This window comes from Pipistrellus hanaki (assembly GCF_964339955.1).
Source record: "Pipistrellus hanaki genome assembly, chromosome: 4".
Taxonomy (NCBI): Eukaryota; Metazoa; Chordata; class Mammalia; order Chiroptera; family Vespertilionidae; genus Pipistrellus; species Pipistrellus hanaki.
Genome location: NC_140506.1, coordinates 23314246 through 23341442, shown reverse-complemented (window position 1 = coordinate 23341442; position 27197 = coordinate 23314246). Strand labels below are relative to the sequence as shown.

The 27197-nt window shown below is 42.7% G+C and overlaps 1 protein-coding gene across 2 annotated transcripts in view; it reads left to right on the top strand.

Moving 5' to 3' along the window:
- ADAMTS16 (ADAM metallopeptidase with thrombospondin type 1 motif 16) overlaps positions 1–26696 on the top strand; it is a 98636-nt gene extending 71940 nt beyond the window's left edge. For both annotated transcript variants that reach the window (XM_084880588.1, XM_084880587.1), the window contains exons 19-23: positions 15403–15604; positions 15792–15986; positions 18637–18861; positions 24552–24699; positions 25429–26696. In XM_084880588.1, the coding sequence (XP_084736714.1) occupies positions 15403–15604; positions 15792–15986; positions 18637–18861; positions 24552–24699; positions 25429–25544 (886 nt within the window). In that variant the 3' untranslated portion in view covers positions 25545–26696. The remainder of the gene's footprint in view (positions 1–15402; positions 15605–15791; positions 15987–18636; positions 18862–24551; positions 24700–25428) is intronic.
- Positions 26697–27197: the final 501 nt, after the last annotated feature.

The window sequence follows — 27197 nt, the reverse complement described above, 5'->3', positions numbered from 1 at the left end:
AGCTGCCTCCATCTTCATTTTAGCATGAATCAGGCATTTTTATCTCTTGCTTTTGAAACACGAACTATAAATCACACATATTTATTTCCTTTCTCTTTCTCAGTTTATCTAAGTGCAGTGGCCCCTCGTGTCATTTATCTTAACTAGCTCGTTTTCAAAGCATAAACCCATAGGATGTGTGCTTTCCTGGACAGTGGATTGAAGATTCAAGAGGAAATGCTTTCCAGATGCGAAAAGGATACTCTTCCCCTCCCTGCAGTATTCTTCTAGGAATGCAGAGGAACGATTTAGATGAAAAATATTGCGATCAAATGCCTTGTTTTCTCTGCTTAGGAGTCCATACAAAGTACCCTCTCTCTGTGATCCTCTGCACCTGATCTTTGAATAGTCATATTATCATTGCCATTACTATGGTGACTCCTTACAAACCCCTTAGCAGAATGGTTTCATTCTGTGGACTGAAACCTATTGGCAATGTTTCTCTTGAGGCCAGTATTTTCATATTGTATTTTTAAGAGAAAGGAAAGATGTGGGTCAGGTATAGGGTGGCTGTTTGAATATTAATAGAATATTGAACAAGGATATGTAAAAATTCTGTTCAATTAAAATTGTTTATTTAAAACTCTTCTTTATACACCACCCTCAAAGGTGTTGATTTGCAAACCTCTCTCCCATGTAGCCCCACCTGTGCTGAATGTCCATATTCAGACATCTTTCCCACCAGAGTCCTCCTCCTTTTTGCCCACCTCCCCACCCTGACTTTATAAAAGTTTCACTAAATAAAAATGTTTAAATCTCTGACCTTACAGGACTAGGAAATGTGAGTAGATAAGTACAGTGACACATGTAACCTTAATAGAGCTTTCGCTTAAGAAGGAAACCAATGATACAGGAATTTAATAATTTATTCTGCAATTCACCTTAGTATTTATCAGGTGGTATGAGATTTTTCTGACAGGTCTGAATATGACTACTACATCTTATAATTTTCTTATTCTCCTCCCCTCCACCTTGGATTTCTGCTTAAGTAGTCCTTATTTTCTTTGTGAAATTTCCAATAAACATTACATATCTTTCATTGCATTTTTATGGGCATGCATAGATTTTTAAACAATATTCCCAGAGCCAAAGATATTCTCAAACTCACTTGTTTAGATGAATTAAATTTCAATTAAAAGACAACTTTTAAAACAAGACCTCATTTTGATGAAGGAGTAGTGTTACAAAATAAAAATATATGACACCTGAGAGTATAAAACTTTTTTATATGCAACTTGATTTGTTTTCCTATAGGCTCCATATAATTTCAGGGCAAAATGACCTGAAGCAGAAAAAAATTCTTAATATGCTTCTGACTGTGGTCACCAGGAATGCAATGGTCACAAAGGAAAGACAACCGTCTCCTACAATATTTACATTTGTCTGGATCCAATGCAAAACAGGAATCCACGTGAAAATTCCACTCCACCTCCAGCTGCCACATTACTGCGGTCTTGTTACACTTTTATGTCAAACAAAATTCCAACAATAAGAGATTTTTTTTTATTATTTTGGATGTGATATTACATATTTTCTCAATTTAAAAAACACCTACAGAAAAGAATCCATATAAATTCTCAAAATTCAATACTTAATTCTAGGTGTTTGCTTCTGACATTTATTTTTTGTTTTTATTTTATTTAGTAACTGCATGCAGATCATCTTAAAAAGGCATATTGTATTTTAAAGTTCACTATGAGAAATCATCATCCCTGCTGCAACTGTCATCCCACCCCAGTCCCACTAACCCGAGGCAACAATTTCAGTTACTTTGTGTCTCTCCTCTGGTATGTGTTCTAATATTTCTAAATAGGAAACCTAATTATCATTTTTCTATTTATTGGTTTTAGATATTATTCTCTTATCTGTCACAGGGAGGATATAGCCCTTTTGCATCACTTTTTATGACTCACATCACTTTTAACACCAACTTCCTTGGCCTCCATTCTTCCAATATGGTGACATTCCATTATTATTCACTATTCACATCCTTATTATCAGTCCTTCTCACTAAGTAGGATATCCTGATTCTGTCTTCCAATATATAAAGTTTCATTGTTTCCAAAAGTTAACTGCCTGAATTTTGTCTGCTTGGGTTTCTTTATATATATTTATAGTGTGAGGATTCATTTAACCAATATCAGTTGGATGTCTCTTATATGTCAGGCAGTTGGTATTCAGGAACAAAGGTCCCTGTCCTTGAGGAGCTTATTGGGGGAGAGACACAGTCAGCAATAAGCACAAGATATTTTTAAAAGATGGCCCATTTTGGAAGGTGAACAGAGCTGTGGGTTAAAAGAAAAGATATGGAAAGACAGAGGAGGTGGGAGCAGGGAGAGCAGGAGGTGCAGGGTGTCGGTGCTCCTCATAGAGAACAGGCCAAGGAGGAGGTGAAAACTTCACAGGCTTCTCACAGCTCTCCTCCACATTCAGACATGCCAGAGTACCTCTCAGCTGGTTTTTCTTTTGGGATCCTCATCCCTGGGGCCACCATTCTTGTTCCACCTTGAACCTGTTGTGCTGGGACTCCCTCTGTTTCTCTGTGATATAGAATATTGTTTCCTGTTTCCAGGCCATGGCCTGTCTTTGTTTACACCACATTCAGGGAACAACCTCTTTCCACTGTCTGAGAAAGTTTCCAGGAGCTGAACTTTCTCAGCTTCACCGGTGACAGAGAGTCTGAGAACAGAGTTCAGGGGGAAAATTCTCTCTCCCTTGGAGTTTAATGGGCATGACATCATTGACTTCCATCTCCTGTGGCTGCCAAGGAGTCTGCTGCTATTCTGATTACTTTTACCTCCTCCTTTTTGGAAGCCTTGGGGTCTTTTCTTTATTCCTGGGTGACTAATGTACTTTATCTCATTGTATCTTCATTCATTTGCTGAGTCCCTATGGGCCCTTTCGGTATAGTGGGAGAAAGATTTTAATACTATTCTGCTTCATTCTTTATATTCTTGCCTGTTGAATTCCTCATATATTAATTCATGTTTTAATGTTCTTATGTTTTCTTTTCAAATTCCATCCCTTTATCTTTTCGTTTGGGGAGATTTTTATTATCTTACAGATTTCCTGCTCTTTGTTGCTCATTGTTTAATACCTGACAACAAATGTTTTCTTACTTTTGTGGTCTTTGATTGTAATCTTTCTTTTAAAGCATCTTGCTCCTCTCTTTATTTGAAAATATGATTATTATTCTTCCTTTATTTTTGTTGTTCTTTCTCTCTCTATTTCTCTTCCTCCTCATCTCTCCTGCCCCTCCCCACCAATTCTTCCTCTCCTTTTACCTGCAGAGTCTATTCCCTTTATTTTCCTTTTTCTACTAGTTGGTTGGTGGGCTTTTCTGTTGTCTTTCATTTTGTGATCTTCTTCCATAGCCTAGCTGAGCTTATCTTTCTAATTGTTTCTAACTTTTGATTTATGTTTTTCTCCTCTTTTTTTATTCCTCTGATTATTTAGAAGACATACAGTATATTTCTAATCATATTTTAGTTACCTATACAATTTTAAATAATGTGATTAAGCTAATGTGATTAAGCTAATGTGATTTATCAACTTACAAATTAGCACATTTCTATTATCTTACAGATTTGAAATAGGTAACTAACACATTTCTACTCCTTTTATTCTCTACTAGAGGCCCAATGCACGAAATTCATGCAAGGGCCTCAGCCCTCCCAGTCCTGGCTTTGTCTAGAAGAACATCCAGAAGGTTGTCTGGTCTAATTAGCATAATATGCTTTTATTATTATAGATTTCTCACATTTCAGGCTCCAATCTTTATCATAAGTGCTTGCAGTTTTCTCATTTCAATTTACTTTAATATAATAATCATTATTATTTATATATTATATGTTATTTACCTGTATTCTTTCAATAATGATAGAATGGTATCCCACTTATAATCTTGATCACAGTTGTATAAGCTTAATTATCTATTCAAATGGATCCAAGGATCTTGCCAGTCTTCATACAATAGCATTCTCATTCTTGAGTTCAATAGTTTAAATCTTTTCCCTGTCAATAGGACTATGTCTTGAGGAAATTTTTAAAGAAGAATCTTCTAACTCCTTGAATATCTGGGAATGTCTTCCTGTTGTTTTTCTTCTCACTTCCTTTAATGTCAGTCTATCATCTTATCTCCTCCTTGAGGTCTTGCTTCATGGTATATTTACTGTCTTTTAAATTTTATGACTGTGTAATCTATGTTATAAAATTATATTTGATAAAGTAAGTCTTCTTCCAGAATATTTTATTATTTTCTTCATCTGTTGAGCACTATATATATATATATATATATATATATATATATATATGTTGTTTTTTTTTTTACATGTGTCTTTTAGTCAGGGGAAGATTGCTGTATAATCTTCACATATATTCCATGTAAGGTTCCTTTTTCCCAATTCAGTTCTGACCTGGGCATTTGTATATAATCCTTTTATGGACCTAATTGAAGCTGGTCTCTTTCCTTCTGGCCTTGTTCCTACAGTGTACGCTTTTCAAGTGCTTTCTGGAGCAAATGTAAATGATTTGTTATGTGAGTGGTCTTTGTTTTGATTCTTTTGATAACTTCACAACTTCTCAGCCATTTATTTGCTTTTGGGAAAAGGAATCTCTGCACTCCCTCACTTACATCATCTTTCCCAAAACCTCTACTTCGATTTTTAAATTTAAAAAAGAATTTCAGAGAGATGTGCTTTTTTTTTTTTATGAAGCTATTGAAGAGTGGTCCACACCCATCAATATTTGTATGGCCTATATGTAGTTACCAAAGACATTAACTTGGAATAAGGTCTGCTGATCATGAACAGTATTATTTATCTTTGCAGAGGATTCTGCCATCTGTTTGCAGCAAATAATGCTTATGAAGGGTTTCTCCAGAATTGGCAGTCAGTTACACTGTCCTAGTGGCCATTGTGGCCCATAATTGTGGTTTGTCTCAAGTTTGCCTCTAAGTGGTGAGACTGAGATGGTCCAGAGCACAGGCGTCAGGTCAGGCCACCTGCATGGGAGTCCTGGCTCCTCCATGTGTTCTGCATATCCTTGTGCACATTACTTATTATTTCTGCACCTCAGTTTTCATCTCTGAAATGGATATAATGATAATCCATGTAAATGTTTGTGTGAATTAAAGAGTCCACAGAGATAAAGCACCTCATTAAGTACTACCCATCCATCATCACTGGTATTGTTGGAACTCAGTAGACTAGAGGGATTTAGGATTGAATTCATCAGCCTGATTGTCTGACTGTAGATTGTTCAGGACTTGGAATATATGTATGTTGGTTTCTCAAGGACAATGAGATTTTGCAGAGCCCATCCAATGTCATTTAATACCTATTAGACTGTAATAAACAATGAGCCATACAAGGGATACCTGCATTCAGCCCTCCACTGGTCTCACTGTTTTCAGGTGCCTTCACTTGTTCTTCTTTAGGAGACATTTTTATTTTGTTCAAAGAATTGGATTTCCCACAGATTTTTTTCCGGTGTCTGTGAAGGCAAATGCAATTCTCTCATGGCTACTTGTGCAAATGTAGACCTTACATCATAGGGTCAGTTAGAGAAAGACATCATAGTACTGTCTAAACTACCAGACGGCGTTTTTATGTTCTGCATCTGATATTTTGGCATAAATTATTATAAATGCTACACTGGTTGGCTGATGTCCCAATTTGAGTCATTTAAAACAGCTGATCTAGAGAATAAGATCTTTAAATATGGTTTTTTTCTCTCTCCCAACTCATTGTAAGAATATTGAGCATAGTACAAACTATTTAAATATAGAGTATTTTCTCATGTCAGTGTACATTGGATCATTAGGTTCTTTTGCAACATAGGCTAATAAATTATACCAATTATAATACAGCAAATATGATTAATTAGATACCAGTATAGTACATTCCTCCTCACATCCCCTTCATCTTCTTGCATCAGTGTTGTTAAGAGCAGTAGATAATAGGACATTCACAACATGATTCATCTGATGGCTTTTGTGATCTAATATCTGAAGCTTTACAATGGAGAGTTGAAGCCAAAGAATATGACAATATTTAACTAATTATTTAGTTAACTAAATAACTCACTATATTATTTAATTAATTATTTTTAAAAGCATCAAAACCATTATTACTAATACATAAGACCCACCAGATAGGAAAGAAATTCAACCAAGAGAATGAAAAATAATTAATCTGTGGGTGTGTTGAAGAATGAATGCAACTGTAAAAGGTAGTTTTATAGGGATGGAAGCCAGAGGTTACAGAAATATTATTCTAGTTACTCTGTGTGTTCATTTTCTGGTTCTGATTAATCTCCTCCAAGTGCCACAGTAGAACTCCTCCCTGCAGAGAATGGAATGTTCCAGCCTCACCAAGAAAGATGACCCCAACATCAAATGTTAACTGTATATTTTTGGCAACCACCTGGCCTAATAGAATCAATTGGCCAGAAAATCATCTATAGCATGTGGTGCCTTCACACCTGGGCCTCAGTTTGGAAACTGTTTGTCAGCTTGAAAGAAAAAATGTAGAAGTTATTAGAAACTATTGTAAAAGATCAAGTTCTACTGTCATTTTGTAGGAACTATGGTAAATATTCATGTTACGTCTTAGGTTCCCCATCATTCATTTGTCATCAGTGCTTTCATGAGTTTAGGGGGGAAAATCAAGGAAATGAGATTCTAGTTTTATTTGGTTTTTGTTGTGGCTAGCTCGTGGACTCAGCATAACCGTGATGTTCTTACTGTCTCTCTCTACTACTTGATAGCAAAGAATGTGTCTGAAACTCTGCATAGGATACTGACTTTGAGTCTGTCCATGGTGTCAATTTGCTTGCAGATCTGATCTGTGTAAAATATGGATTCAATATGTTTCTTTGAGTTCTCTGAAAACCAATTGGATTTATGACAATTCCTGGTAACCTTGGTATATAAACCTTCCATTGATGGCCCTAAGTGACTAATCCCACTTGGCTGGCCAAGTACATAAGCTGCAGAAACTGAGGGGCTGTGGTCTGGGCTCAAACTGTCCAGATCCACTGGACAGGGCCACCTGGAAAGCATTCTTAGAAAACTGACTCATGAGCCTGGAGAAGCTCATTTCAAAGTATTTATCTAAGAATGAACATCCAAGAAACCCTAAAGCAAAATGCCAGAAAAGCCTGAAACTCTAGAAGGAGTGATGCCATCATTTTAAAATTCTTCTAAAAGGAAGCCCCGGTGAGGAAAGTTCAACTCCTGTAATAGAAGGGGAAGCTGACGTTCCTTCCAAAGGAAAAAAAAAAAAAGTGAGGATCCAAAGAAAGTGAGTTGGAACTAGTGGTTAGTGAATCTTCCATGACTTAAATTATACTTTGCACTTTGAGAGATGCTTATTAAACCATCTCCTGTGGGAAGGTCATTTATTTTAAAAGAAAGAAAAGTGAACCACAGTTGTGAAATGTTTAAATTTGTGAGACACATAAGCTTTCCCTAGAGCACCACTAATAGGTTCTCTTGAGAGGAAGGAAAAGATATTTCAGATGTTATAGAAACTCTGGGTGACATGATGACTAAGGGAAAATCATTTGGAAAGAGCATGGCCCTCCCTAAGTATTTTGACACTGATTCAATATTGAATCATGAAGGACTTTTCAAAACACTATTCTGTGTGGATATTTAGTCATAAAGTAGAAACGCACAACTTTTACATATAGTAATAAATTCTACACTTAGGTGCATATGAAAAGAGACACATACCAAAATTTGCAACTATCTAATTAAGATATGTAATACCCATAAAATTTCTAAATATATACATTTTTCCTAGTATATTTTAGAGCTAAGCAATATTAGGTAACTATCTCACATTAGGCTTTCCCCCAGCTAAACAGCTAGCCTTGTAGAAGTGCTAATTCATTGAACAGCACACAGCAGTAAGTCGTCCCTCTCCCCTGCCCCCACAAATCCACCAATGAGAGTCCAGGTCCCAAAGCTGCACTCACTGGGCTCAAATCCCAGCCCATACCTTTTCCATGACCTTTCTGCACGTCACTCTTGTCCTCTCTGAAGTGGAATAAAGAATAAGATCCACCTTATTGGTCTGTGGGGAGAATTAAACAAATTTATAGCTCTCAAAGATGTAGAGCTCCAGCTTGGCTTTCACTTAATTGAATTTGCACTCTACCTGTGAGATGCTGGTTCCCTCCCTGTTGCTGCAGTGTGTCAAGCTTCATTCTGACTCTTTAATATTCAAATCAATTATGTTAGAAGTCAAGATTTGAAATGTAGGGATTTGTTGCTGGGTTTGTTGTTGTTGTTGTTGTTAACAGCTGTCTCTGACAACAGGGTAGTGTGTCCTTTTCTTCCTAATAATCTGCTTTGGCTGCACTCAAAATAGGTCTAACACTCCAATGTACCTATCTGTTAAGATGTGCTGTCTACTGCCCATAAGCCCATCGCTTCCGGGTTTCTGCAGATGTATTTGATCCTATTATTTCTAAATGGAATTGGTTATATCTTGGATTGGCAAACTGTAGCCTATGATGATTCTGAAAATCAGGTCTTATTGGAACACGGGCATGCCATTAGTTCCCGCATCGTCTCTGGCTGCTTTCCCTCTGCCATGGCAACGCTGAATGGTTGCAGCAGAGAGCATCTGGCCCACTAACCTAAAATATTTACTATCTGGCTATTTAGTAAAATGTTTGCTAACTCCTGAGCTAGATGAAAATATTTTCCCAGGAAAGTGAGTGTCTTAAGAAAAATATTGTTTTATATGGCTAGTGTTTACTTCAAGTTGTAGCATTTTCTAGCCAGCTATCAGAATGTGTAGGCATTGTGGGCAGCCTCCAAAATCTGTGGATGGGTCAGCAGGTGGGAGACTCAAGGAAGAGTTTATTCTATAGTTTAATTTTGAAGGCCATTGGCTGGCAGAATTCCCTCCTCTTCTGGGAAAGGTCAGTCTTTTTCTATTGAGGCCTGCAACTAATTGGATAAGGCCCACCTATGTTATGGAGGTCAATCTGCTTTACTCAAGTCTACTGATTTAAAATGTTAACCATTCCTAAAAAATACCTTTACAGCAATATCTAGAATAATGTTGGAGCAAATATCTGGGTACCATGGCCCAGCCAAGTTGACACATTAAATAAACCATCACCTAGATCCAGTCAGATGTACAAGAGGATGCAGCTTAGTTGGAGAATCAAGGGGTAGAATCTGTGATTTGGTGAAATATAGGATGGTCAGGGGAAAGGACACCTGGAGGGTTTCACTCCCTAGTATGGGCACAAGGGCAGGAGGGCAGAAATGGGACTATTGGCTCCAGTTTTCTATCACATGGCAGATGGACATGCTTTGTGGACATCAATGGGGAAAATTTGGGGGTTCTCACAGGTAGAAGAGAAGCTCTCATTCAGCACACTGATGAAAGAGTAGATTAAGGGGGAGAAAACTATTTAAATACACACACAATAATAATTAATAAATAAATAAATAAATAAATAAATAAAACACATACACTTCAAATTTTTATTTTCATGCTAAGTTCATAAGTACTGTATGCATCCATTTGATAATTTTTTTTAGTTATGGCCAAAACCTGCTTTGAGTTGGAATCTGATTAATAAAAAAATAATAAGTGGACTATTTTGCATAAAATATACCCAATGTCTATGATGTCCAGTTTGAGATTCTTTTTTTTTTAAATATATTTTATTTATTTTTTACAGAGAGGAAGGGAGAGGGATAGAGAGTTAGAAACATCAATGAGGGAGAATCATTGATCAGCTGCCTCTTGCACACCCCCTACTGGAGATGTGCCCGCAACCAACGTACATGCCCTTGACCAGAATCGAACCTGGGACCTTCCAGTCTGCAGGCCGACACTCTATCCACTGAGCCAAACCGGCTTCAGCCAGTTTGAGATTCTTTAAAGAATAGTGAAACTGGTCATATTCATTCATTATTCATTCAAGTATAAAATTATTTTTAGTTTTTTAATTTTCTCTATATTTTACTTGGTCTCAGCCTAAGTAAACAGGATTTGATTTAATGACTAGTCTTTGCTGAGTCATCCTAAAGATCCAAATTTGTTTTCTTAGAAATAAGCTTCTCATTTTTCATGCTCATATTTCATCAGGCTACACCAAATTTAATTTTATTACATAATTCCAATAACAAATTCAGCTGGGAGAAACAGATTAGAATGTAGGCTCAGCTGGTTCCATGTGCTCCTGCTTGTCAGTGGGTGGCAGCAGAAGGATATTGACAACCATGGGCAAGGCTGGCTCTCATGTGGTGCTCAGCATGGCCTGGGCAGGGGCTGAGTTTTTCACAAAGAGAATATGAGGCTCAATGAGTCTATTGGGTCAGTTCAGATGAATAAATAAGAGAGCTACTCCTGCAATGGGATATGGACTAAAGACAGGAGAGGCATGTCTGGTATCCAGAGAAGAGCAGATCAAATCTAAAGGACCCACAGGACAAGTTGATTCAGGGAGTGTCCCACTGCTTTGCCCTCCTGAAGACAAAACCAAGGAGTCTTATGTAGGAAGTTATATTTACTCTCCCCAGTGGAGAACCTCCTATCTGATTGGACAGTAGGGTGGATTAAGAGGGATCTTTTTTTTGCCAAAACCGGTCAGATTCCTGACCCCAACCTCAAATTAGTAATTCCTACAGAATGAAGGAGAGAGTAGGAACACCTGGATATGTGAGAGCCCTGCCAGCCAGCTGTGGTTTGAAGAACATTGTCAGTGCCATCTGGGTCACAGGAGCATAGAACAGGGTCCTCTCAGTCCCTATGTACTATCCTTGGGCATGAAAATTTGGAATGTTAAACCTGATAAAGTGGAGGAAGGTACCTCCTATTCACTCAGTACTTGATTTCAGTTGCAATCTACTCTAGATTGCTAACTTGTCTACTGTATGGAGTCACTGCCCCAGTACATTATACTCCAGAGCAAAGATGTTTGTAATATAAACAGTTGATTACCTGGTTGGGTGTTGAATGGGTATGGAAGAGGAGCAAGAGGAAGGTATCTTTGAATCTGATGATGGAAAAGATGCTCGTTCTTTTGAGTAGAGTAGGGTGGACACTGAGAGCAGAATTTGGGGGGGGGGCACTCCTGACCCCTCCTCTTATTTACATCTTCCAACTATCTTGGGGACTGTCCTTTCTTCTTGGGGCTCAGTTGCCCAAACATAAAGCACAGTCGGTAAAAATCCATCATTTCTGAGCTCATTTCCAACTCTAACCCTCAGCCTTTTTTTTCCAGTACTCTGTGTAAACTATATAGAGGAGCAACCACACAAAGAAGCAGAACTTCATTCACACTTGAATCTAATGATTTCATTTTCTCTTTTATGACCTGAAGTCTATCATTTGAGTTTATGGGATGCAAACACCCTCCGTGGTCTACAGAAAGAAAAACTTCAGAAGAAGGATTTTTGCTGAAACAGGGAATTGTTGAGGCTGTTTTGAACAGTGAGGTCAAATTCTTTGGTCTCTGTGTCCCTCATAATTTTGTTTTCCGTCTCCCCAAGTAAATGAAAGCTCTGTAGATCTTACTGATTCTTCCTAAGATAACATTTGATGACAGGATAGCGAGACAGGAAAATCTGGTAAAAATAGCATGTTGGCCCCCTAATAATAAAAATTCACATACCTCTGGCTTCTCACAGTCCATAAAATTAGCACCCACAGTGCTTCCTTTGTGGGGAGCTTTTGATGTCCTTCAGTTTAGCTTGGTGTGAGTCAGAGAAGAAATGCTGCATTTAAAGATGAAAACAGCTCAGTGCCTGTGTCTGTCTCATTATAAATCTCTTCATCAGTCTCACAAGTCCACAAAGTGGTTTGCCTTTTGAGGCTGAACAAATGAAATAACAGTCAAGGTACATCTTCCAAGTGCTGACGGCAAAAGCCTGCAATCCCCATCCGGGTCTCCTGTTTTCTGAAGTCTGCCCCTGACTTGCTACTTAGTGGTCAGTAGTGGTCTCAGTTCTGACGTGAAAATCAGGCAATTCCAAGCATTGCCCCTAGAACCTCCTGCAAGCAGACCATGGTGGAGGGAATGAGTGAGTGTCCGGCCCTCGTTATTCCAATGTGCTTACCAGTGAACTTTAGTTGGATTTGGAGACAAAGTGCATTGCTCTGGAAGGTAGAGCATGTGAGCAGAGCACTATCTGTTTGTCCTATAACTCTGGCTACATCGACACCATTCACTTGCACATTTGGTTACCAAGATCATTGGTAGAGCTAGTTTTCTGCCTCTGAACTTGCCTGGAATATAGCTGGTACCATTTGACACTGATGAAATGTCCTTTGACACAGACCAATAATGCATTCCAAATCAGCAGATAGGGAAGGCAGGTGAAGGGCTTCTGGCCATCTGCCAGATGGGCTCATAAAAGCAGTTTCTCTTTCCTCATCCTCCCACGTTCTCTGACCTCCACTGCTCTGCTGTCAGCTTACAGTTCTGCCAGGCCCTCTTTAAGTTAACTTACCATTTCCCAATGGAAAAAGCAGACATTTTAAACTAGCATCTGTTTATTGTTGAATCAGCATTGTTATCTTTAAAACATTTCATATATAAGAAAAGTGTGGTAGAAATAGAACAATCAATACTGTCTTGAAAATTCAAAGAGAATAAGCAGAAAAAGAAAACAACTGTGAATGAATTCTACAATGAAATGAACAGTTACTTGCTCTCTGAGTGACTCACTAATGTGAGTCTGTGACACCCCTGACTGGCACAGCTGGCGGAAGAGCGGGCACTGGTCCACGCCAAGACGGGTGTTCTCTGAATCGGAGGGTAGTTACAGCATGTGGCTGTCTGGGTGGTGTTTCAGGACAAGGTATCTTATTAAAGCCAAACAAACACTCTGTTGGAAATTTGCATTTTTCAAAGGAAACTTTAAATAACCAAAACCAAAATGTTAGTATTATTTTAATGTAGAGGGGAAAGTCATTTTATTTAGAAACGACTAATGCCTGTGACAAATAGTGATATTGAATCTTGAACGAGTGGTGCCAGGAAACCCTGCCCAAAATGTTGAGAGTGACAGCGGTCAAGTCCATCACCTCTCCCAGCAGTCCTCTCTGAAAGTGTGCCCGACAAGAGTCATCCTGGGCCAGGGAAGCACAGACAGTGGCTGGGTGGCTGAGTCTTCTTGATCTGGGTAATTCCAGCTGCCTGCTTTGTTCTAGCTGGCAAGCAGACAGGAAGATCAGAACAAAGTGGGGTAAGTGCGGCTCCTGGTTTGCTACTGAACACACCTGGCATCTGCTCTCGGAACCCTCCAAAAGCATGGGAGTCTGTGCAGATGTTGACTCTACCATGAGCTGAAATTAAGACCTTTCTCCAGAGCTCTGCCTGTGAAAGGAAACAGACAGAGTTTCCATGTGCTCTGCGAACAATCTTGGTTCAGGAGGAGTTCTTAATGACGGGCAGTTAACAGAAGGGCAGAAAATGGATCGACCTAGTTGGAACAGCTTCAGGTGGTGGAGACAGAGGACTTAACGAGGGGGTGGTGAGAAAAGCCTGAGCGCAGCCAAGACGGCTTTGCAGCCCCTGTGTGGACACAGCAATTAGAATTTACAGGTCTGCAGGGCTGAGAGAGCAAATGCAAGAAATGGGAGAAAACATAAAAGCAATAGGAAACAACTGAGAAGCTCCAAAGGCAGAAGCATCACAGCCAAGAGGCTCAAAACTTAAGTTTCATAGCAAGGAAGGAGGCATAATTTACATGATTTAACATGAAATAAAAGGCAGTCATTTTATTGACCCTAAAAAATGGGAGCATTTCCACAGTTGAAATGGAACAATGACTCTATGCCCAACATTGTTTGTTTTTTATGAGAACAAAACTTTGTATTATAGGGATTTTTTTGTAATAGTCTTAGACACATAATAGTATTTCTTCAGGAGCGACCTTGGTATAAAATAGTTCAAGAATTCTACAAATGAAAGTAAGTAAAAATTGTCATGACACAACTCAGCCTAAAGGTGCAAGGGACCCAGCAGGGCTCTGCATAGGTGGGGGAGGTCACTTCTGCTTCCCATCCAGGAAGTGTCACCATCTTTGCTCTCTCTCCACCACTGATTTGTCCTGAGAACTTTCACAAGAGACAAAAAACTGGCTCTGAAAATGGGGCCCATTTGAGAACTTGAGGAACGGCCCCGCCATTCTGCTCTTGGCAGAACAGCACATGTGGAGCCGGCACAGCCTTGGTGGTCAGGGCGCTCCTGTAACATGGAGCCCAATCTTTCTGCCTGATTCCTTTTTTAGATATCATATACCTCGGTCCATTCATGAAATTAGAGACTCTGAAAATGTTTTAAAAAGCTTTGTAGTATAGGAAAAATTCTTGTTCTAGACATTGAATGTAAAGGTTGTATATACTGTCTGTCCTCAATCATGTAACAAGGGGGAGAGAGAGAGAGAGAGAGAGAGAGAGAGAGAGAGAGAGAGAGAGAGAGAGAGGAGAGGCACCGGAAGAGAATGTGTGGGACTAAGAGCAATGGTTATCTGTGTGTCTTTTTCTTGATGGCTTTCTCTGTATAACTCGGGTCCCCACACTTCAGTCCTCACAAAATGTTTCCCAATGGTATGAGTGTCTCTACCAAGTGTTCCAGCTGCTGCTTTGGGTCCTCAGCCCAAGTGTGACTGTTGGGTTCTGAGTGGGAGGAGAGGATGCAAGTCCTGAAGCCCAAGGATCAATGGAGACATCATCACAAATTTACCTCAAGACTCAGGAGGAAATCACTGTTACATTAATTTTTACTCAAAAATGCTGAAGAACTGCAAAGTGGAGGCTTCATTTGGAGTCCGATTCAAACACGCAGATTAAATTAAATTACGACATTTATGATACAATCTGGATTGGAACTCTGAATATATAGTGATATAAGATCATTGTCAATTTTAGATACCGTTAATAGTTTTGTGGCTATATTAAAAAACAAAGAATCCATATCTTTTAGAGATGCATATTAAATTATTTACAGGTTGGAATTTGCTTCAAAATACTACAGGGGGTAGAGCATAAGTTGATAATTGTCAAAGTTGGGTGGATGGGACACAGAGGGCCTTTACTTTTGTATATGTGTAAAGTTTTCCATTTTTAAAAAAGGAGCTAGAGGGGAAACTGTGTTAAAGAAAGTTATTTCCTAGTACAGGTGGAGCCTGAAAGCTAGGGCAGGGGGAAGAATGACAATTACAAAGTGAGAATCATCTACAGTGGGGGTGGCCTCTAAAAAATAACTGCACATGTAGATTGTAGGTGAGCAATAACGTCAGCGGCTTCCTGGATAGACATGCCCCCCCCTCCAGTAGAGGTGGCACTGTTCCTCACTGTAGGTCTCTCTGTCCCCTCCCAGTTGGTCCGTGGGGAACTGGAGTACCTGCAGCAGGACATGTGGTGGAGGGACGCAGAGCCGAGTGGTCCAGTGCACGCAGCGAGCCCATTACAGAGCAGAGCAGGTCTCGGCCAGCCTGTGCCCACAGCCTGTCCCTGCCAGCCGACAGGCCTGCTGCCCCCAGAGCTGCCCACCCACTTGGAGTGCTGGGCCCTGGGCTGAGGTACCTTGGGCTGGGTTGATATGGGGGCTGGGGATGGCAGCAGGGATCTTCTTATGCAACACGGAGCTGGGTTTTCACCATGACTTACAGGGCCTGTGACCTAACCCCTCCTTTCCCCCCTGTGCCCAGCAAGGTCTGAGCATTTTTTATTCCTTGCTGGGAGCTGAGGCTTACTCTCCCTATGCAGTGCTCACGAACGTGCGGGAAGGGATGGAGGAAGAGATCCGTGGCCTGTAAGAGCACCAACCCCTCAGCCAGAGCGCAGCTGCTGCCTGACACCCTCTGTAGCTCAGAGCCCAAGCCCAGGACTCACGAAGCCTGTCCGCTTAAGCGCTGCTACAAGCACAAGAAGCTGCAGTGGCTTGTGTCTGCCTGGTCCCAGGTAGGTGCGCCTGGTCTCAGAGAGATGCACCTGGTCTAGACAGAAGAAGGTTGACCAACTCTCCCCTTGGGACTGCATCTCTTCACCTGGTTTCACGGCTCCCCTTTTCTCCCCCTACCACTGCCCTGCTCCTCCTCCTCCTCTTTTTGCTCCAACTCTGCACCCCCATTCAGGCCACCATCTGGACTTCAGCCAACATTAAGGCACTCTACTCCTAGACATGTCCTTTAGTTCCTGTGGGTGCTGTGGAAACACAGACAGACAAACTGAGTATAATTTGTGGGCATCCAGGTGGGCAGTCCTCATCCTGAATATTTAACAGTGTCCTTGAGCAGTGCATCCACAAGGTCATCACACAGTTGGTGCTAAGATGAGGATGAGTGGTGAATGGGGTACAAGTGAGAGAGTAGGTGATATTTATTGTGCTCACAGTGGGGTCATGGGGACCCACCTAATCCCAGAACAGCTGCAGCCATTTCCTAGGAAAGGCTTACACAACACAGAGCCAGAGGTGAGTACATTACCGTGGGAAAGTCAGAGGACCCAGGCTGTTTTCAGAGACCATGTCCACAGGCAGTTCTTATATTGGAGAAGACACTGCTCATGTTGGGTTTGCTGGAATCAAAGCCTTGTGCTGCTGAAGTCCAGAAGCCCTGTTATTGGCATTATCTGGGGACTTCCCTGACCCTATTATGCTGGGACTAACAGAAGTTTGGAATGCTGAAGGCTTTATGACTAGCTTTGGCCCAATTGAGGGCTGGGACAACCTGTGAGGACGCAGTCAGAACTGCCGTCACTGCCCAGCACAGCCTCCCACACTGGGGAGAGGGCGTCAGAACAGGTGTGGGAGCTGCCTGAGGGGCATTCCTGGGCTCCTTAATTATGCTGTGGTGTACGTCAACTCAGAGGTGGTGTCAGTAAACCCCAGAAAGACACCAGGAAGCTAACATGGCACAAAATGACAGTAGCACCCCACCAAGTGGGAACGGGCATTGAGAGACTGCCTCCGTAGTCCCAGAGCTGTCTGTCTGTTTCCACAGCACCTGTGAAAGGAAAGCCCCTAGATCCTGACCCCAAGCGCCTCTGGGACAGACAGAGGTTCTCCTCCCAGCCCACACCTGGACTGTTGCCTTCATGAATCAATAAAGGGGTGGCTGTGCCAACCAGGGCTTTTAATCCCATTCAGACACTGTTTCAGTTTGCTACTGAAAAGTAAAACCACTGTCGTTCACTGAAGCAAGTGCTATGGCTGAGGGAGAACTCCAGGTTCTCTCACCTGGGACACAGGAATGTCGGCATCTCCTAGGACTGAACCGTACTCCTTAGGAGGCTGAGTCCATAGGAATGAAGTGAGTGGGGCTGTATAATCTGTGGGTGTCCAAGTGGGTAATCCTCCCCCTGAACATTTAACAGAAGGAGAGAGAGAGAGAGAGAGAGAGAGAGAGAGAGAGAGAGAGAGAGAGAGAGAGAGAGAGAGACCCAGTGAGGGCTGGGACAACTTTGGGCCAAAGCTAGTCATAAAGCCTTCAGCATTCCAAACTTCTGTTAGTCCCAGTATAGCCACAGGAGGCAACTAAGTCTCTAAGTCTAAGCTCTGCCTCCATATTGGCGTCAGGATACCCACAAAGCACACCTGTAAGCCACACCTGACCTCAAAGAGTGTGAAGCCAGAACCTAGACAGGTGTGGCCAACCAGGCTCCTCATATGCAACCTGCAGACACTGCAGAGTAGATGGAATCACCCAGGGCCTCAACATCACCCATTCCTCCAGCACAGCTCAGCAACTTCAGACTCTGGGACTGCTCTCCTGAGAACATTCGAGCCCGGCCAGCCCTCTGATACAAACAGCAGTGTGCCTTGGGCTTTTGTGTCCTCCCTGCACAACCTGCAGATGCCTCCTCTGCCTATCCCCCTGGTTGGCCCAGGGCCCATTCTGCATGTGCCAGGTATCCTACAGCAGTGACAGCTCAGGCTTGGAGCGCCCCTCCATGGGGAACAAGTGGACTTGCTCTTGCTATCTTCATGGGAGCACGGGGCTTTTTGGGGAAATTTTTTGAGCCCTGGGTTTCTTCTGCCTGCCTCTGCTTTAGGGTCCAGCTTCACACTGCGGTCAGTGTTAACCCATGGATCTCTGTGGTTCACCTCATGTCCTGTGTATTAAATTCCAGTGCACTCTAGTATCAGTTATAGCCCAACATTTTGATTTCCCAGTGAAATAATTACTTCAGAATTACTCCTTCCATAGTTTTGATTGCCTTGCCCCCAAACCCAAGGCCACTATGGTCTTAAAATATTCCTTAAAAAAAAAAAAAAGAGGGAAAAACATCAATGTGAGAGGGATACATCAATTGATTTCCTCCTGCTCATCCCCCACTGGTTATGTGCCCTGACTGAGAATCAAACCAACGACCTTTCAGTGCTCGGGTCAACGCCCAATCAACTGAGCCACACTGGCCAGAGCCCTCCTTTTGTAATGATAACATCTGTAATGCCTTTGAAATGCCAATAAAGTTCATTAAATGTTTACACTCCTATAAAACTTCAAACTGATATAATCAGGAGATAGTTTAACTCAATTATTTTCTAAGAGACAGCTGCCACAGAAGAAATATTTTTCACTCACATCTTTTGTTTACTTTTTGTTTTTAGTGCTCTGCTACATGTGAAAGGGGAACACAGAAACGATTCTTAAAATGTGCTGAGAAGTACATTTCCGGGAAATACCGGGAGCTGACCTCAAAGAAGTGCTTGCATTTGCCGCAGCCTGACCTGGAGCTGGAACGTGCCTGTGCCCAGTTCCCTTGCCCCAAGCACTCCTTGTTTGCTGCCACAGGCCCACCGCGGGCCAGCTGGTTTACCTCGCCCTGGTCTCAGGTAGGGGCCCTGCTTCCCACCTTGGCATCTGGCACAGGCAAGGAGTTTCTGGGAGGGTATCAAAACCCAATAAGCAGTTCCTGACCTTCTCTCTATGGTGTGTGCAGGTGCCTGTGTTTCTTGGTGCCTGTGGCCTTCAAAAGAGGGTACTCTACAAAAGCTGCAGAATCTTTTAGGGCATGTGTGCTTTGTTCTTAACAGTCACCCAGTTAAGCATTGGAGAATGTAATGTTTTGGGTAAATGCTAGTCAGAATTCCCAGAGATGAGTGAATGAGAAAGAAACTGGGAATGAGTAGGTGGTTGTGAGATTATACTAGGTTTACTACAAATTAAGTGAGAATAGGGGTCAAGACAGCCTGGAATGTCATGTCCTGCCTGGGACTTCAAATTCAGGTTGCCCAGACCCAGAGAGATAGGCAGGATGCTCTTAGGGCCTTTGGTGTGCCCAGCTCCCTGCCCCTACCACACTTCTTCACCTCTAAGGAGAATTCTGCTTTTATTCTTGTTAACTCACCCTCTTCTTGTTTTCTGCCTAGAACTCCTGGCAGCCCTCACACTGCTGAGCTCTGTCCCTTCTCTGTCTGTGGTCCTTCTCCTCTGCCCTTAGTTTTGGATTACTCCATGTCCCAGAACCATGCCCTCACTCCTCTGTCTCAGCTCTGTAGAGTTGACCCTCACCAGTGGGGCTCCAGGGGCTGACCCTGCCTAGCCCATCCCAGCTGGCCAAACCTGGAACACCTGCTCTACTTGCTTCTGCCCAGGAGGGGTGCTTTCCTTTTTTTTTTTTTTTAGTCACTGCAGGGAGAGGAAGGGAACATTTTTTTGTCTTTCTAATCTGTTGACCAATGAGCCAGCCTTCTTTGCAGAGTGGAGGCCCCATCTCTGACTTTGTCCTTTTCGAAGAGATGAAGCTGGAGAAAGAGTGATGTAGTGTGCAGTGGTGACAAGCCTGTGTGTGCCCCTCTGCCAGACCCATCCTATAGAGCAGGGGTCTTCAAACTACGGCCCACGGGCCACATGCGGCCCGCAGAGGAGTCTGATCCGGCCCGCCAGGTTTTTTGGGCAGTGAGCGCAGCCGAGGTGTTACAGTAGGAATTAGTAGTTCATATAGTCCGGCCCTCCAGCTCTCTGAGCGACCGTGATCTGGCCCCCACTTTAAAAAGTTTGAGGACCCCTGCTATAGAGGGTCCTCAAGATCATACTCTCACACCCTGGGGGACACTCTTGGATTCTCTGTTGGGAGCCTCACTGCCTTGGGCAGCAATAAAGTCAGTAGCAAGGACTAACACCTGCTGGGAGCCATGCCCCTCATCTGCTGGCACTGTGCTAGGCATTGTGGGACTCCTAACTCATTTGTCCCTCCCAGCTGCACCATGAGGGAGGTAACACTATCACCCCCATTTTACAGATGAAGAAATTGAGGCACAGAGATTCTGGTGTCAGATTCAGCTCACAGTCACCAGGCACCTCTCCATGGTCCTGACATCTCAGCTTGGTCCCGGGGACACACTATTCTATCGCACCTCTACTCTGGGCAGCAGAACACAGACCTGGTCAGAGCCCATGGTCATCATGGGCACATGGTGGAATCTTGGCTTTTAAAAGGCAAATTAAAATGATGTCATGCATGACCACAAACTTCTGGTTTTCCACCTTATAATCATCTTGGTCCTTGACCAGGATGTCAGAACCCTATTAGGATTTGGGATTTGAACTTGAACACATCCAAGTTCAAATCCTAAATTTATCAGAAACACAGGAGAGTTACACCACCATGTTGTCATAACACTTGTATGCACTCAGAGCCCCCAAGCTGGGCCTTCGATAATTCTAGCAGCTGATCCCAAAAAGCATTGGGCTGATGTCTGTCTTTTGTCAGTTCCAAAGGAACTTTCACAGGTCTTTGTCTTTCTTCAAAAATATTTCTCAGAATATCAACTCAATGCCTGTTGCCATAGAAACGACCCAGCTGGCAGCATTATCACAGCTTTCCCTGTCCTCACAGTTGTTCTTGCATGAACAGTGTCTGCTTATCCTATCTGCCCATTTGCCCAGTTACTCACTCATCATGCCAAACTCTCCCTGGGAGCCTGCACTGGACACTGGATGGGGATGGCTCTGAGCTCTCAGCATAACTCACCCATCCCACTATGAGTTGGGGTAACCCCAGGTAATGTGCCTTACTCCCCAAGTTCACTGAGGGGAAAGCTCTGGGGTCCTGTATTGGAAGGAAGCATGGAAATAAAGTAGACTCTGGAGTGGAGACCCCTCTCGTGCTGAATCATGCTCTGTCTGCCCTCCAGTCCAGTAACCGGCAGAGATCAAGGTTGCCCACTTGAACATGAGCTGCTAGAAAACAGATATGGTCACAAAACAACCACTAAGACTGATGTTTACCCAGAGATAGCTTTGTGACAGATGTTATACTGTCTTATATGTGCATTTTTTACAATTGTATGTGTGTATATACATTTGTACATTATATGTATGTTTGCATGTATAGAAAGAAGCTCTTTCTCTCTAGCTCTCTCTCTCTCCATATCATATATATATATATATATATATATATATATATATATATATATATAAAATCTTGGACTTCCCAGGGCATCTAACCCATACTAAGTATTCTGGGGGAATATTTGCTGAATGTAAGAATTTTAAAGAAAAAATAAATTCAATGAGTGACTCAGGACAGACACTTGTCATCCTTATTTAAAGATCTTTCTCTCCAAGCACAGTCAATCAAACCACATACTTTTCTCAGGGTTTTTGTTTACATTGCCATTGACATTGTGTGCTCTATTGAAAGACCCATGTGTAGGGGTATAATTTTTAAAATACAAAGACAATTCTTGCTTGCCAACCACCCATTTCCCCCTGCTTCTATGACTAATTTTTAAAACAAACACCCATCTCATATGGCTGGTGTATGATAGTCCTGTGAGTGTGTGTGTGTGTGTGTGTGTGTGTGTGTGTGTGTATGGAGGGAATGTGGCCAGATAAGTTCATTAAGAATTATCTATGGTTTACTTTCCAGTCAGGCTGCTGTATCCCCATCCCCAATAAAACCATAACTAAGTTTGATTTGTGTAAAAATTTTGTTAAGGATTGAGAATTCCTGCTATTGATCTGAGTGGGAAACTCAAATGAACAAATGTGACAGAGCAAAAATCATACATAATTATTGTCTTTTAAGTCCAAAGGAAATATTTATCAAAACCAATTTAATCTATTATGGAATCTATTTTAGTATTATCTAAATTTTTACTAGAATAAAATCAGTTCAAAACCCCCTCTAAATGATGTCCCCCTCCCAGCCATTGTGTCAGAGCTCTGGCTGTGTCTCTGTGAGCCCACATTTGGCTATTGTCAGCCAACTTCTTACAAAATCGTAATATCCCAGCCTGGCCACTGCCCCTCCTCTTCTTTCTTGGTCATAACTCCTGGTCCCAGGCTCTGAGTTCTGCCGAAGAAACCATTCCCTCGGTCCTTGGAGAGGAAGAGGTACACCTTCCACAGACCTTTCATACTGACCTTGACTTATGTTCCATCTCCACTGTGGTTCTCATTGTTTCCAAATTTGATAGTTTTTTTATTTAGAAATATATGAACTCCTCTCCAAAAGATATTCAATTTAGAAGTAGTTTAATTTAAATTATTGGGGCAAGGGTCATTTGGAAGGCAGCTATGCTCACCACTATACCACCAACGCGGACGAGGCAAGGGTCATTTGAACTGTATTATTTTTAAGCATTCCCTGCTTTAAAACCACAAAAAAAAGTATCAATAGCTACAAACGTTTCCATTTTATTTTCTTCTGAGTGCATAGTCTGTCCAACAAGATGAAGCGGTAGATGGGCTAAGGAGTGGAGTTGAGTTGTGGTTTTTTTTTTTTAATTTTTAATTTATTGTCTAAAGTTTTACATGTGTCTTGAGTTGTTTCTTGGGCAGGTGTACACTTATTCTGTTCCTCGAGAATTGTGGTTGGGAGACAAATAGAGGTTTTTCCCCAAAATTGTTATCTCTCTGTTAGTAGGGAAACTGAATTCTGAAACCAGCTCCCCACCCTTTACCTGGCAGTCCACTCTGCTCAATTTGGAGACTTTTAGGCAAATTTACAAAGAGGGAAGCAGCAATCATCAGTATTTAATTTAAACCAAAACAAAAAGCCTAAAACATGTCTGTAATAGCTTTTACCAGTCTGAAATACTCAGCCTGTTTGTCTAATAAGTCACTTTTATCATATCTTGCCTAATATTTATCCAATGTGATTCATCTGTTATCTTCTGAGACTTTAACTTCTGGAGAGAGATAACTCTTATGGCTGTGTTTGCCATAAGCACTTGTAGCCAGGACTCTGAGACTCAGACTGTGGGAAATTGTCAGGCTATGATGTATGGCCAGTGCCTGGCTGAACTTTGCTCCCAGTCAGGTTTATTCTTGTAACAGTATAAAGATTGTGGTTCTATTAATTTCTGTTTATTTAATGGCTTTGCTTTTCATCAAATTGAATGGCTTGTCACCTGGTAGGACTGATTTAAATTATATGGTCATTTGGGCTTAGGGTGGTTCACATTCTAATTTGGTCTGGGAATGGCTTCCGTGGGAACACCTGTTGGACTGTCTGTCTGACTGAAGGACAACAGTGACTGCTAAGGCCACACACAAAATGTTTCAGGCCTTTGACAGGATGATTTGTTCAAAGAAAACATCATTAGTTGTGACAAATATGGACTCTGTGCACCACTATTCTTAAATTTTGGAAAAGAGAAGTGGATATTTACTGATGCAATTCTGTCATCTAGAGCAGTGGCTGAACTGGAACACTTGCAACATCTTGGTTAGATATGCAGTGTCAACTGGTGACTATTGGCATCCATTCAACACCCACAGGAATCCACAATTTGGAGTGCAGAGAAGAAGGAAACTCTATTCAGTGCAAATAGCTCAGTTGTGATACAGTCTAGAGTTTGAGTTGCTTTCTTTTGGACAGATAAATTGCTGCAGTTTGGAGTTCCTCTGTCTTTCTGAGCATCTCTCTCCTGATTTCTTGCCTGCAGAATGAAGCAGCCCATGTTTTATAGTCCGTGTGTGTGCATCCAGCCAGCTAGTGGAAGATGCTCTAGCCATACCCATTGCATTCTTTAGCTCTGCTGCGCCCGTGCACCTTAGGGAACAGGGCCTTGGTGTCAGAGAACATTGCCCTTGGGAGGATGTAAATGCCATCACAGAATGAACCCAGGAAGCTTGTGTTGCCACTTCCAGGCATCCAGAGTCTGTGAACTTGGGGTGGAGAGGGGGCTTAATGTTATCATGCCTCTGTAGGAGTTGGCTTGTTGAGAGTACCAGAAAGATGGCTTTGTGTTGGCATCCATGAAGGGCACTCATTCCTTCATGCCAGACCCACTGCCTGGATAGGTCCAGGGAAAGATGCTATATCCCCAGTGTGTGCCAGTTCCTGTGTCCATCAGCCCATGGGTGGCTTAAAAACATTATAAACTTCCGGGCAATTCTCCTCTCTGTCCATACCTGGAATTAATCTAGAATCTGGTCAGCCACCCACCATCAGAGAGAGAGAGAGAGAGAGAGACCTTGAGGAGTCTGGGTGGAGGGGAATGCTTGGAAGAGGGGAGCACTCTGATAACTGAGCAGCCCTGGATGATTGTCATACATGTGTTTCTCACAGTGCACAGCCAGCTGTGGGGGTGGCGTGCAGACCAGGTCCGTGCAGTGCCTGGCAGGGGGCCGGCCGGCCGTGGGCTGCTTCGTTCATCAGAAGCCCGAAGCCTCCCTGGCCTGCAACACTCACTTCTGCCCCATTGCAAAAAAGAAAGGTGAGTGCTGGGAGTCCCTGGGCTTGACCTTAGCATGTTGGAGGGGGCTGTCAAGTTTCTGGAGCTATTGGAGGCTCTGAAGAGCCTGAGGAAGTTGAGATGCCTGCTGGTGAGAGAGCCCTAGAGTTCAGTTCTTGTCTCTGCTACCCCTTTTCTCTTTTCATCTACTCTCCAGTTTTCCCATGAAACAGTCCTCATTTCTCACACCTCCCTAGACATGGCATCTATGGTGGTGAATTTGAAGTCTAGCTTTAAGAAAGCATGCTGTCTTTTCCTATGTCAGTGCTATCCACCTTATTCTTTAGGGACAAGCTACACAAAGGCCACCTTATTCAACTTAAACTCCATCTCTGTGCACAGAGCCTCCAATGCCTTTGCAGAAATCAGCAGTCTGTCTCTGGAGGCTTCTCAGAGAGGAGATGGAGCTGGGGAGAGCAGAAAATTAATGGTCGAACTCCATCCACAGAGTGCCTGTTGTCTCGGGTAGATGAGTGGTTGAGTGGGTAGGATTAGCACAAAAAGAAGAAAGTTCAGTTTTGCTGGGACCTTCTAAGAAGGGCCTTATAAAAACAGCAGGTTACATGTGGCTCCATTTGACCTGAAGAGCTGCTGTCTCTCAGCAGCTTCAAGACAATGACAAATTCAACTTGATTTGCCAGCGAAGTTACTAGCTTTTAGCACTGGACATGTCGTGGGGACACGGACTAAGGGGTGTTTGTTTGTTTCTAGATGCTGTCTGCAGAGACAACCTGCACTGGTGCTCCCTGGTGCCCCAGCACGGGATATGCGGCCACCAGTTCTACGGCCAGCAGTGCTGCGAGACTTGCTCCAAATCCAACCTGTGAGAGTGGGACCGCCTCCCAAGGCTGGAGAAATGCCTGTTTTCAGCACCAATGAACTGTCCAGTTCACTTGGGAATGTGTCCAAAGATGGAAACTGGAAGAAGAAAAACTGTTAGCTGTTGGGCTCTTAGTGCACAGCACGCACATGTGGGTGTGTTGGGGTCACCTGTGCACACACAAGCATATAAAGTCATGCTGGGTTGACACCTGGAGGATGCAGCTGGACTTGCTCTTCAGAAACAGAGCAGTGCTCCCTACGTGTGTATTTCAGTAAATCAAGTCTGAAAGACAGTGGAGCTGAACTTGCTAAATGCTAATAAATGTTTGGTGCTTTGTAAAAAGGAGAAAGCCACAAAATTAGAAACAAGTACAGAATATCTGCTGCTAAGCATGCTGGCCTTCCTCCCACCTCGGGGTCCTCTCCAGAGGTTAGGAGTAACCAGCTTCTGACCAGGACAAGCAGGAGGCCTGGACAGATCCTGGCTGTGTACCCAGGGCCCTCACTTCATGCCCCAGCAACAGAGTTTCTCTTTGCAAGGACTTGGTGCTGTGACAAGAGCTGATATTGTCTCTAAGGGGCACCTTCCTGCCCCGAGGGTTGGAACTCAGTCCTGCTTTCAGAGTTTGCCTCTAGAAACAGGAAAAATGAAATTCCTGCTAAGGTGCTCTATCTCTTACAGACTCGTGAGCTGAGGGAGAGGATTTTATATCTTAGGTTTTCTCTTTCACAGTTATTTACAAGTGAGCATCTCTATTTAAACTGTTTCTTAGTGCTTTTTTTTTTTTTTTAGATGACAGAATTACAGGTAATACCTTGATTAGCAAATGGTTGCCTGCACTACAACCCCATTGTCCTAGGAAAGGCTGTGGGTGGTTCTTCTCCAATGGATATGCCAACACCATAACCTTAGAAATCAGGTTTCATTTTTGTGCGTTGTGGGTTTTTTAACTTTTTCCATGAAAGTTGGCTGTGTTTGTGAGACCCATTCAGAGAGAAGGCACTGATTTCCCAGTGGGAAGCTGCCCCGCAGGCCCCAGCATCATTCATCAGCATGAGTGCTGCTGCCATTCTCCCTTCCTGCACGCAGCTCTGTTTGGAATGGGCATCTGGATATTTATATTTGCTGAATTTTTATAATAAATTTTATATTGTACAGTGTGATTCTGACTGCTCATGATTCTTCACAAGAGATTAAGTGTAAGGAATTAGCTCACATGCTTAAGGGGGCTGACATGTCCCGTATCTGTAAGGCAGGTGGCAGTCTTGCACTGACCTTGGGCTAGGTGATGTCACCTCCTCCAGCTGATCGCTGCCCTGGAGCTCTGGGAGTGGCTCACAGGCATGTGGCCCACCCAGGCAGTGCCTGGAGTTGCCTGCTCCCAAGTCCAGAGCCCTGCTCTGCCCATTCCCAGTGCTCCGGAAATATCTGGCCAGTGGGCAATCTGTTTCTATTTGGTTCCATATTAGGGGTGGGGGGAGGCAGAAAAACTCATGGCTGGTTCAGCAAAACCAGAAAGGCCAAGGTGTAGTTGTCTTTACCACTTAGTTTCCCTGCTTCCACAGGACGGCCCCATATGACAGACGGCAGTAGTGGGGTGTATATGGCACTTAACCGGGAAGGGAATGAACCATCCAGAACAGCAACGTCATCCACC